This window comes from Hibiscus syriacus, unplaced genomic scaffold (genome assembly GCF_006381635.1).
Source record: "Hibiscus syriacus cultivar Baekdansim isolate YM2019G1 unplaced genomic scaffold, ASM638163v2 tig00110160_pilon, whole genome shotgun sequence".
Lineage (NCBI taxonomy): Eukaryota > Viridiplantae > Streptophyta > Magnoliopsida > Malvales > Malvaceae > Hibiscus > Hibiscus syriacus.
In genome coordinates, this window is record NW_024062608.1 from 5,816,306 (window position 1) to 5,829,170 (window position 12,865).

A 12,865-nucleotide genomic window follows, 5' to 3' on the forward strand; every position below is an offset into this window, starting at 1 on the left:
CAACGACGCCAAAAACTTATTGCGTGTTGTGAGTACTATAAATTGGATGCAAAATATGTGCAAGTATACACAGTCGCACAAGTAATTAAGTGATAAGTGAATATCATTCCCACGAGGATTGGAAGAAATTGCAAGTTAAGTTAAAGAATGAATACTAAATTATCTTAGGAAATTACAAGGTATGTGCAAATGAGAATGATGTGACAAAATGAAATAAATGCGGATGGTATCAAGGAAATGTGATGGTGAATTATGATGATAATGTGACATTGTAGCAGATGGAAATGTCAAGGAAAGTGGAGATGTTTTTGAAATATAAACAACTAAAATTGTCAAGGTAAAATGAGTTAAGAATTCGGAAATAAGTAAACAGATTTAATAATCCTCACACAAAAAGCTACTATGGGAATGATTGATGGGGTCACTAAGGAATCCTAATGCTTGTCTTTTAGAATGGTCTAAACTTCTATGGTTTGCTTGCTCGACAGAGTTCACTAAGAGTGCTCCTATGCTATCTCTAGTCATGGAACCTGCCAGAAAAGAATCCCACGGCAAATCCTCTTGGCCTGAGTAGCAACATCTAACCTATCGAATAAGTTTAACTCCTATTAGTCGTTGAAATCCTACCTTAGTTTCTCTCAAACACTAATGTTGGATTAGGCCATGGTTCTTAGCCGTTGTTCATGTTGATCTTCCCCTAGCTTCTCTTGAACACAAAGGATCTTAACTTAGTTTCTCTCGAGCACTAGGTAATATACTTACGAAATTGTCACCCTTATGCATCATACAATCTTAAGTAATTCAAAACCATGAACAAAACAAATGATAAACATAAAAACACCAACCATTAATTAAAAAAAACACTTAATCATCAATCATAAACCCACACCAAATAAGGTTTAGTTCATAGTAGGGTTCAAAATATCCAAAAGAATAATATGTTCCATACAACCCAAGTAATCGAATGAAAAATAAAAGCATAAGGGTGGTGGAAACTCCCAACGTGCGTTGTCAGTTGCTCCTCGGACCACCACGAACGGTACCTTAACGACGCTACCTCCTCTCAGACGCCTAGCTCGCCACTCCCTTGAGCTTGGCTATAGAGGAGACACTCGAAAATATGAAAGGGGAAAGAAAGTTGAAAACTTTCAGCCACCTCCCACTCTTGTTTAGCTCACTTTTTTCCTCAAAGAATTCTCTCATCATTTTTGTAACCACCTTTTCTATTTATACTAGGGGAATATCCTAGGTTTTAGTGAAAAAATTCCCATAGCACCCTAAGGTACATTCCCCTCACGAGAATATGGGTACAAAGATGGCAGTGGTCCCCTCCAAGGTGGTTAGCATCATAAATTACGTGAGTGCTGGGCAACTAACATTTTGATGAAAATATTTTTAGCCCTTTTTTCTTCTTTTTTTTTTGCGCCTAAAAATGTCATCCTAGACATCGCGACATGTCAGTGTTGTTTGCCACGGTAATTCTCTTTGCACACCACCTAGAAATGCCATGACTTTTTTTATCAATTTTCCACGACAATTTTCCTTGCACACTCTTGCTCCTAGAACCTGCGTATCATCATCCAAACCATAACCTTCCCCATAAAATAGCACCATTTACAATATAGTATGCCAGAGCAAATACAAACCACCAAATGTAATTATATGCTCTTAAATTCTTATTTATGAACTTATATGCTCTTTAAGATAACCAATAACTTAAATGAAAAGGCCTTAAATATAATCTTTTTAAGGAGTTATCACACCCCCAAACTTAAGCAATTAATTGTCTTCAAGCAATGGATAATAGTTAGCAAAAGAAAAAATGTCATGACAAAGTTCAGTTTTAGAACAGTCATGTCGGATAGAGTTTCAGTCCTCAAAAATGCATTGGCATCAACATATTAGACAAGTGAAAATTTCAAGGATATTACCCTAAAAAAGGTCTTTTACGAGTGTATGTATGTGATTGTATCCAATCTATGCTTAGTTAAGTTTGAAAAAATATAAATAAAATATACTATTATGTCATAGCATGTTTTCAAATTTAAGAACAAGTTTATTACTCTCATTTCCTTAATACTTAATTAATATTTTTAAGCACTACTACGAGGGAAGTTTGCCTATTACAACTACCCTTTACTCATGCTATTGCTGTCATTTATTGAAATGCGGTATCCAGGCACTGCAACGCAAGGCAAAGGTGCAGAATTATGCCGTGAGTATTTTCATTTACTTGTATGTTATGACTGCCATTTATTGAAACGCGGTATCTATGCAATGTCATAGCAAAGAGGAGTATCCCTCTACAGTTATGCCAAAGCATTTATTCACAATTAAACATAATTAACAAACATAAGGGAGTTTAATTTGAGCAATTAAGTTCATTATCATTAATACACACTAAGGCATTCAAGTTTTCTTTCCAAAACAAATTCTAAAATTCTTAAGCATAGAGAGCATACAATCGTGTAACAATTAAAAGAACAAACAACCAAGTCTTAGAGAAAATCCTATCCAACTCCAAAGTCATGTGCATCTAGTACTAGCCATAAAATAGTATCATCATCATGCATCATCAACTTATTCCAACAGTTTATCTTAATTTTTACTAATGCCATGGAAAATTAATTCTACTAACACTAACATGCAAATGACCTAATATGAACACTACCTACCCCAAAATTAAGGAATGAATTATCCTCAATGCATAAAATAAACTAAGTTAAAAACTAAACTACATGTTATGTAATGCAATGCAAGGTACCTCGACTTATCTAAGATAATTGTGGTGTTGTGATGGAAGTGTTGCACCTGGTGCGTTTTCTCAATGGGGCTCAATTTCTTTCAGGTTCTTTAGTGGATGGATTCTCCACACGTCCCAAAGATCTCTTCACGTGTCATTTAATCCTGCACGGGAGAGATTGTTACGGCAATTATGGTTGCTCAGACATCTCACATTGTGGCTCCTCAGCAGTGGAGTGTGCCTCTATGGGTTGTTCAGGCTCGACTTGGGTTTTTGATCTACTAAAAAACTAATATTAAAATAAATAAAGCAAATAAAGAAAAAAACACACAATCAAAACAAAAAATTTTACTATAACAAAAAGAATAAAGAAGGTTGAAGGAAAGCGAACTCCAAAACATCCTGAATTGATATGAAAATTTTGTCGCGTTAGATTGGAGCACCAATATATACCAAAATACCCTATACATATAATAGTTCCACCTTCAGTGTGAGCCAATAAAACCCAAATTATAAGACTCTTGTAGCAATCTTTGCTCATTCAAAATACTCTTTTTTAGGGACATATCTTGTAATCATTTGGTCAGCACGTTCTTTGAAAAGATAAGGGCCATCCCAATAACAATAGCGAACATCATTCTTGAAATTACTCTTTTCATGGATATTCAAATCAGGAGGCAAAATACGACTAACGAGAAAATTGACAATATCAGCATACCACGAAATTACCATGACAAATAATAATTTATCATTAAGAAATTCCTTATTAATTTCTAATTCATTCCTTAGTTCCTTTATAATTTTAAGCCTAGAGAGATGGGCAGCTACTTGGTTTTTAATCACAGACAATTTCTCATTGCATCCCAAGTAAACATATTTCAGATGTGATGGAAAAGAATTTAATTCTAATGTAGAAGCATGTTATAGTGAGGGCTTGGAATGAGTAAATTCAATGAAATCCAAAGGTTCAAGGCACGTACATGGTCGAACTGAGAGTAAGCTAGATTGTTGTACCTCTAATGGAAAGTCCTCGATCTCCTCTTTGTTATCCTCTTCCCAGAGCTTTTCATAATCATCCAGCTGTATGAAATTGCTATGGCAAAGTTGTTCTACTTCCCCTTTTATCATTGAGTCCGTTTCCAGAATGCTCTGCATTATTCAAAGTCATCCAAATACTTTAGAGAATGAAATACATTCACAATCACACTTTGGTCAGCTACTCGTATAGTGAGTTCACCATTCTCACAATCAATAAGAATGTTACCGGTAGCTAAGAAAGACATTCCCACAATTATGGGTGCAGTTGTGTTGACCTCAAAATCAAGTATAAGAAAGTTAGTTGGGAACACAAATTTATCCACCCGCGCTATGACATCCTCAATCTCCCCCTCATGATGAACATGGGAAAGATCGACTAGTTATAGAATGACAGATGTGGGTCTTGCATTGCCCATCCCTAGCTTCAAAAATATTAAATTGGGAATTATATTTTCACTTGATCCAAGGTCACAAAGTGCCTCCCAACATAGTTGTCTCCTATAGAACATGGAATAATAAAGATGCTCGGATCTTTTTGCTTCACTGGCAGCTTGCTTAATGCGGAGCATAATTCTTTTACCTTGGTAATTGTCTTATACTACTCAATTTTTCTCTCCTTGGTGATAATTTCCTTGAGAAATTTGGCATATGTGGGTATTCGATCAATGGCCTGAAGGAGTGAGCCATTAAATATAAAGCTGGTCAAGAATGTCAATAAACTTCTTGAACTAAATGTCATCATTATGCTTCTTTAACCTTTGAAGGAAGGGTGGTGAAGGCCTGACTTCTTCTACTGTTGGTGTGGGAATTAATTTTGCTATGTCATTTTTTTGCTCCATCAGTAGGTTCGCTTGTTAAACCCTTATCATTGTCCTTTTCCCGAGTATCTCTTCTGGAAATTTCTGTTTTGCTTGCACATTCATGGGGGTAGAATTATCTACCTTTCTCCCCCCAAATTTGTCTTGTTGATTAATTTGGGTATCACTCTTTAGAGTGAGTACACTATAGTACTCATTCCCATGAGCTTTAGTGACCTTAGTGTCACTTGGTATACGATCTAGCTGGCATTCTTGTAATGTTGTAGTAATTTGACCAACATGACCCTCCAAAGCTCACATAGATGTGTTGTGGCTTTGTAGCAACATTCATTGATTCTTGATAGCTGTAGAATGTTCATGCATCATAGTTCTTGTGTTTTCTATAAATTCTTGCATGGTAGCCTCCAGCGAGTTGGTATTAGATGAAGACGGTGCCCCTTGTTAGAATTATGCCATGGCATATTCATTTGAAAGGTTGGGGGCTCATTCATATATTGATGCTGAGCGACATGACTAGTATTAGTGGCTCCTTGATTTCCTCACGAAAAATTAGGATGCTGACGTCATCATGGGTTATAGGTGTTAGGGTAGGGGTTGTTACTATTGCTTCAATTGAAATTCCCCACATATTTGATGGATTCCTGATTTTCTAGGCATTCACTCTCATGGTGATTGCCACGACATAATAGGCATGCTAAGCTGTCCAACTTTACTTCCTTCACCTCGTTGGAACGTTGCAAATTCTTCAACATATTCGTAATAACAGAAAGTTGGGCAGTCACTGAGTCCTTAGCATCTAACTTAAATGTCCTTGCTACCCTCTCCCTGTTCCAAGCCTTAAAGAAGAAAACTGGTAATCATTGTTTGTTATCCTATCAAGAATATCAAAAGCCTCTTCAGGTGATTTGTCTAACAAAATGTCATTTTTCGAGGCATCTAACATTATCCTGGTGGGTACATTGACTCCATTGTAAAACATGAATAGTACACTTCAAAGAAATCCCTTAAATTAGTCCCAATACTCATATATATACTCGTCATCATCTTGTCAGAAAGATGCTATGTCATTTCTGAGTTGAGTGTCCATGTTCGACGGATTATACCACAGCAAAAACTTTTGCATAGATTAGCCCATGACTCCATCGAGCAGGATGGAACTCAACTCATCCAAGCCCTCGCTCGGTCACACAAAGAATAAGGAAATAAGTTAAGCTTCAACACATCTTCATGCACCCCTTATTGCCTAAATAAATCACATACTTCCAAGAAATTACGAATGTGTTGTCTGGCATATTTATGAGACATGCCACCAAATTGTCCTATAGAATTCAAAATGTTGAACATGACTGGTTTGAGCTCAAATTGGCTTCATGAATCTCGGGTGCTAGAATCCCAGGATTTAGATCATCCACGATAGGATTCAAGTGATCTCAAATAGCACGAGGCCTAACAGCATTCCCAGTATTTGGAATTGCTGCAACATTTATATCTGCAGGATCTTGCACGTGTAGTACTCGTTAGTTTTGAAAATCGTTTATGGCTCTATTAGCACTGATATAAGCTGATATGCCCTTGATTGTGGATCTAGTGGAGAACAATCACCTGTAAGAAAATTGACTACAAATTGAAGGCTTTGTGGTAAATGAAATGTGTTAATGGTAGGTTGATTTTAGGCATATGAATGGCTACGAAAGTGTTGTTGAAATGGCAATGGTTTGGGCTTAAGAAACAAGGGGAAATGGTATAATAGTATCTTGAATAGACTAAGAAAGAACCAGTGCTATAAGAGAGCAAAGACCCAGCCTTACAAATATAATTAAGGGGTGGTAGAATCAAACTTGGACCCTCTATCTATAATAGAGATATGAACCATAAGTATCAATGGAAATAGAAGATGTTGATGCCACAAGCACCTAAGTGTCTTGATAGGTCGATAAAAGTTTAAAAGAACTTGTAAAGAGGATAACCTCACAATAAACTGATTTCAAGAAAAAATGATTGTTTTTAAATGAAAAACTAATGTCCTATTTATAGTTTTCAAAGGGTTTAGGCCGAATGGATACATGATGGTTTGGCTAATGTTGAAATCCCTTTGAAAATACATGATTTTTAATGAAAATACAATACTTTAATGAAAATGCATGCTCTTGGCCGAATGGTAAGGTGTTGGTTCGGCCCTAAGGATGTTTTAAATGCATTTGGAAGTTATTTGGTGCCAAAATGAAGAGGAATGAGTCTTTGGCCGAATAGGAAGCATCACTTGGTGTTTTGGTGCCTATATGATGTCACATGGAGTGCACATGTTTGAATGATGCAAATGGAAACCTACTTGAATGCACATGGGTCTTCTTGCAATGCTTTGGTGAGGTTGTAACCATAGGATGATGTCTTGAAGTCCATGTGCATCCTAGAGATGAACTAGCTTCAAGGTAAGCTAGGTGAGTGTCTTGGTAGCTAACTAGGTGAACTATAGCTTGATGAACTAAAGTTAGTTAGCTTTGGTCTTCTCAGCTCCTCAGCTACCCTCCCGCTACTTTTAGCTACCTTTAGTCAATTTTTCAACAATTTGGTCCAAAGTTCTCCTCCAGCTAAGTTCAACTACATGGTAGCTCCTCCAACTAAGTTGAAGCTCCTTAAGTGATGAAATGAGCTGCCATAACGTTCATGAGCTAGTGTAAGCTGCTATGCATGTCCTTTGAGGTGTTTGAGTGATATGAGCTATGAATGGTCATTTAGAAGCTAAGATAACATGTATATAAGCTAGATAGAAGGCATATGACATTCATAAGCTTTAAGAAAACATATTTGAGCTAAAAACGAGATGAATACATGCAAATGAGCTAAAGAAACATGGATGTAAAGCTAATGAGCTAATGTAAACATAATATGAGCTAAAATAACATGACATGAGCTAATGAATGAATGAATACATACTGCCATGATAGGTAAATGATATGCAAACATAATAAATGAATCTAAAACATATGTAAAACTTAATATAAAGCTAAGTAAAGATGTGGAAACATATGTTATGCACGAAAATCATATAGTATGTAAGTGAATGATAACATATGATTATTCAAGCATAGTTTAAGGAGAAAAAACATGCATATAACATTAAATGATGCATATAGAAGATAATAAAGGATAAAGTGAGGAAAAACTCCCTTAGAATCAACTTTGAAGACCATCTTTAGTATGATTAAGTCATTGAAAAAGTTGGAGCTAGTTTGGATCGTATCAAGCACGTTAAGTGGACACAAAATATGTGCAGGTATACACAGTCGCACAAGTAATAAAGTGATGAGTGGGTATTGTTCTCACGAGGATTGGAGGAAATTTCAAGTTAAGTTAAAGCACAAATACTATATTATCTAAGTATAGTTAGTGTAGTGGTATACACATATGAGAATGATGTGACAAAATAAAATGAATGCGAATGGTATCGAGGAAATATGATGACAAATTGTGATGTCAATGTGGCAGTGTAGTAGATGGAAATGTCAAGGCAAGTGAAGATGTTTTTGAAATGTAAACAACTAAAATTGCCAAGTTAAAATGAGTTGAGAATTTGGAAATACGTAAGAACACTTAATAATCCCTACACAACAAGCTATATAAGAATAATTGATGGGGTTACTAAGGAATCTTAATGATTGTCTTTTAGAATGGTCTATACTTCTATGGTTCACTTTCTCAACAAAGTTCACTAAGAGTGTTCATATGCTATCTCTAGTCATGGAACCTGAAAGATAAAAATGACAGGTAAATCCTCTCGGACTGAGCAAAAACATCTAACTTATCGAATAAGCTCAACTCTTATTAGTCGTTGAAATCCTACCTTAGTTTCTCTCGAATACTAATGTTGGATTAGGCCTTAGTTATTAGTTAAAACCCATTTTTCACATTGAACTTCCCCTAGTTTTTCTCGAACACTAAGGATCTTTAACTAGTTTCTCTCGAACACTAAGTAATATACTTAAGAAATGATCACTCTCATTCCTCCTACAATCTTAAGTAATTTGAAACAATGAACAAAAACAAGTGATAAACATAAAAGAATTAACCAATAATTAAAGAAAAACACTTAATCATCCATCATAAACCTACACCAAATAAGATTTAGTTCATGGTGGGGTTCGAAATATCCAAAATAATAATACATTCCATACAACCCAAGTAATCAAATGAAAATAAAAGCATAAGGGTGGAGAAACTCCCAACGCGTACTGTCGATTACTCCTTGAACCACCATGAACGGTACCTCAGCGACACTAGCTCCTCTCGGACGCCTAGCTTGGCACTCCCTTAAGCTTGGCTATAGAGGAGACCCTTGAAAAGATGAAAGGGGAAAGAAAGTTGAAAACTTCCAGTCGCCTCCTACTTTTGCTTAGCTCACTTTTTTCCTCAAATAATTTTCTCCTCATTTTTGTGGCCACCTTTTATATTTATACTAGGGGATTTTCCTAGGTTTTTGTGCAAAATTCTCATAGTACCCTAAGGTACATTCTCCTCACGTGGATATGGATACAAAGGTGGTTAGCAGCAGAAAACACGTGAGTGCTGGACAGATGACACTTTGATAAAAATATCTTCAACTCTTTTGTCTTTTTTCCTGCGCCCATAAATACAGTTCTAGCCACCATGGCATGTTAGTGTTGTTTTCCACGGCAATTCTCTTTGCACACCACTTATAAATGCCACGACTTTTTCATCCAGATTGTCATACCAATGTTCTTTGCATACCCTTGCTCCTAGAACCTGGGCATCACATCCAAACCAAAACCTTCCCCATAAAATAGCACCATTTACAAAATAATTTGCTACGAAAAATAAAAACTACCAAATGAAATTATATACTCCTAAATGCATCTATATGAACCTATATGTGCTTTAAGATAGCCAATAACTTAAGTGAAAAATGCCTTAAATATAGCCTTTTTACAGAGTTATCAGCGGTTTTTGGTTGATCGATTGGGTTTAGCAAAGGTTAATATGTAGTTTCATCATTACCCAATTTGACTCATGCTCATTCTAATACTCGTATATTTATGTTCCCTCAACATGTATCACATTTGTTTGTTCATCTTAGACAAAATTCACATTTTTTTATATTTTAACTATTTTTTTCTTCTTTAATTTCAGTCCAACTTGATCGAAATCAACAAAAAGATATTTCCTGTAAAATGCATCTTCTGACGCATCAGTAAAAGACATTTCCTATAAGGGGGTGCTTGGTTTATGGAAAAGAATATTATTAAGGAGAATAATCTTTTCCGAAATTGCATTCCCATGTTTAGTTAACGGAAAAGATTATTATCATGGAATAATTTTTTTCCAATAGTAGCGTTTTTTGGTTAAAATGGTGGGAATGTGATTACCTTCAAATTCTTAGATATTAGACAATTCTCAACACTTTAGACAAGAATACCCCTAGATTAATAAATTCTTTTCATAATGATCCTTTTCAATTCTTATTTTTTGTACTTCACTCAAAATTATAAATATAATATTAATATACAAAGAATTTAATTTAGTAAAATATTAATAAATTTATGTATTTAAAATTATTTTAATTATTTATAAGTTTATGAGATAAAAATAATATGATTGTAAAAATGTAATCATTTAAAATAATCTCTAACTTTAAGTTATTAAAAAATATAGATCTTATATATTGGAAAATAATATATTTGTCCACTTGAGATTATAATATTATTTTTCATATTATATTATATTTTATATAAATAACTATTATGATTATGAAAATTATTTAAAAATATAAATTTTATATACTAATTATATATATTAAATATATTTTTTCTCAAAAAATAGATAGTATAATAATTAAAATATTTCTATAAGTTTTCATTAAAATATTTATTATTTAATACTAAAGTTTAACTTTTTTAAAACATATATCACAAGGATAATTTGGTAAAATATATATTCAAGTAATCTTATATTCCTCCAACCAAACACTATAATTTTACATTCCTGCTAAATAAATGAAACAAGGTAATACAATATTCTTATAGTAATATTACATTCCAATAATGTTATTCTTAAAAATAATCTTATATTATGTGAACCAAACTTTTATCTAGTGAAAAAATAGGTGGTAGATAAAAAATTAATCGATGATAGATTTTATTTGATAATTAATTATTTTTTGAGTGATATTTGGGTAAAATAGCTCAAATTGTAGAATGGTGTTGGGTTATTATATGTTTCTAGGGATTTAATTGATTATTTTCCAGACTGAACCAATACCAAAACTTAACCCGGAGAAAGGCTAAAGTAACGTAGACCAATGATTATCAGCCACCCGTCTAAAAAAAAAGAAAACAATCACTTTAATGATACAGTAACGAGTAGTCGAGCACAATACGAAACAAACAAAACTATTCCGTCTCTCCGAAAGCCACGTTACCCAACCAAACTCCTCTCCTTACGTAACCACCACCAGGCAGACAAATTATTTTATAGACTCGACCTATTATGTCATCTAAAGTCTTATTAAATGATAGTTATAAATTTTAAAATAATTTTTAAATAATTAATTATTTTTAATGTGAGAAAAAAATGAATATTCACATTAAAGAAAAATAATATAAATATTGATTATGACTACAAATAACGTGATAAGTTCAACTCATCTAATATTTTCCACTGTAAGGCCCATTGAAAAATCTCCACCATAAGGCCCATTGAAAAGAGTATGATAAGACGTGGATCCATAAAGCACCACGTAGGTTCCATTACACCATCCTCAAATTAGTGAGTGATTCACCCCAAACATTCTAGGAATCGTCAAAGCAAAAACAGTGTCTCCGTTTTCTTTTTTACTTTTCTATTCTCTATGGCAACGGTGGCGCGTGTAATTCACTACCAACTACTCTCCAATAAGCCCGGAGCTAATACTAGGAGGGAACTGGGTGGTCAGGTTCAGGTCCCTGTTCAGAAAGTGAAAGTTGGTGAACCTGATAATGGAAAGATCGTGCTGCAGCCTCGGCTATGTACGTTAAGATCGTACGGTTCGGATCCAGTTGGTGTGATGAAAACGAGAAAGGAAGAAGGTGGTCAAGTTTCACCCTTTTTCGAGACTTTATCGGAGTATATCGAGAGTTCCAAGAAGAGCCAAGACTTCGAGATCATCTCGGGCCGCCTCGCCATGGTAATTAAACTTGAAACTTCGGTGATCCAATTCCTTCAAGATGTTTTCAGTTCCTTAAAGTGTGGTTTTCTTATTTTTTGCAGATTGTGTTTGCTGCAACGATGACGACAGAATTCGTGACGGGAACCTCCATATTCAGGAAGATGGATTTGCAAGCGATTGAGGAAGCCGTGGGGGCGTGCCTAGGGGCGATGACTTGTGCGGCGGCTTTTGCTTGGTTGTCGAGTGCTCGGAACAAAGTGGGTCGTATTTTCACCCTCGGCTGTAGCTCGTTTATCGACTCGGTGATCGACCAAATCGTGGATGGATTGTTCTACGAAAGTGATGCTAGTGACTGGTCTGATGATATTTGAAATCAGAAATGGTGATGGTGATGATGTTTATACATTGGTAGGATCTCCCTTTGAGAGAAATGAAGATATAGTAATTATAATGTGTGGAGTTCCTGATAAAGAAAACTAAGAGTTAAAGATGGAGTATTTAGGTTCTGTTGCAGCAGATCTTATAGAATCAAAGGCATACGAAGACGAAGGAGAACGGGATTGAAGTAATAGTCCATGGTGTCTACCCATCTCATGTGAGATTATAGATGTTAATTTGTATAAACATTATATATATGGTAATCAACTATGGAGCAGTTATGCTTATTTATTTTTTATTTATTTATTATAAATTTTAAGTGAATAAAACATAATATATTTAAACATTACCAATAATTTGACAATAAAAAATTATAACATGTATATGCTATGTTCAAATCTAAAATTTTAGAGAGTAACAACAATCTTTTTTTTTAATTACTAGTTCACTTCATTCTTGATTTTTTTCGAAATATATATATATATATATATATTCAATACTTACATTAAAACTAGAGTGTTTTGCATTTTTAGAATGAGTCGTTTTGCAATAGTATGGAGACTTAAGATCAGAGTAGTCGAGTAATGTGGGTCACAGCAATAGGGTTTAGCATCTCTGTCTTCTTTTTAATGCCTTTGTAGTAATTTCCATGACTTCTACTTTTTATACGTTTCTGCCATTGGAATTTATGAAAGCTTAGAACTACGGTAGCGGAGTAGTGTTGCCTTA

At 34.6% G+C, this 12,865-nt stretch overlaps 1 protein-coding gene across 1 annotated transcript; it reads left to right on the plus strand.

Moving 5' to 3' along the window:
• Positions 1-11,376: 11,376 nt before the first annotated feature.
• LOC120216443 (stress enhanced protein 2, chloroplastic-like) lies at positions 11,377-12,297 on the plus strand. The gene is made up of 2 exons (XM_039213874.1): positions 11,377-11,776; positions 11,860-12,297. The coding sequence occupies exons 1-2, from the start codon at positions 11,462-11,464 to the stop codon at positions 12,127-12,129; spliced, it is 585 nt and encodes a 194-aa protein (XP_039069805.1). The 5' UTR covers positions 11,377-11,461; the 3' UTR covers positions 12,130-12,297.
• The last annotated feature ends 568 nt before the right edge of the window (positions 12,298-12,865 follow it).

Coding starts and splice junctions, on each gene's coding strand:
- LOC120216443 (XM_039213874.1), top strand. CDS start 11,462: ATGGCAACGGTGGCGCGTGTAATTCACTACCAACTACTCTCCAATAAG. Junction 11,777..11,859: donor TCTCGGGCCGCCTCGCCATG/GTAATTAAACTT, acceptor TATTTTTTGCAG/ATTGTGTTTGCTGCAACGAT.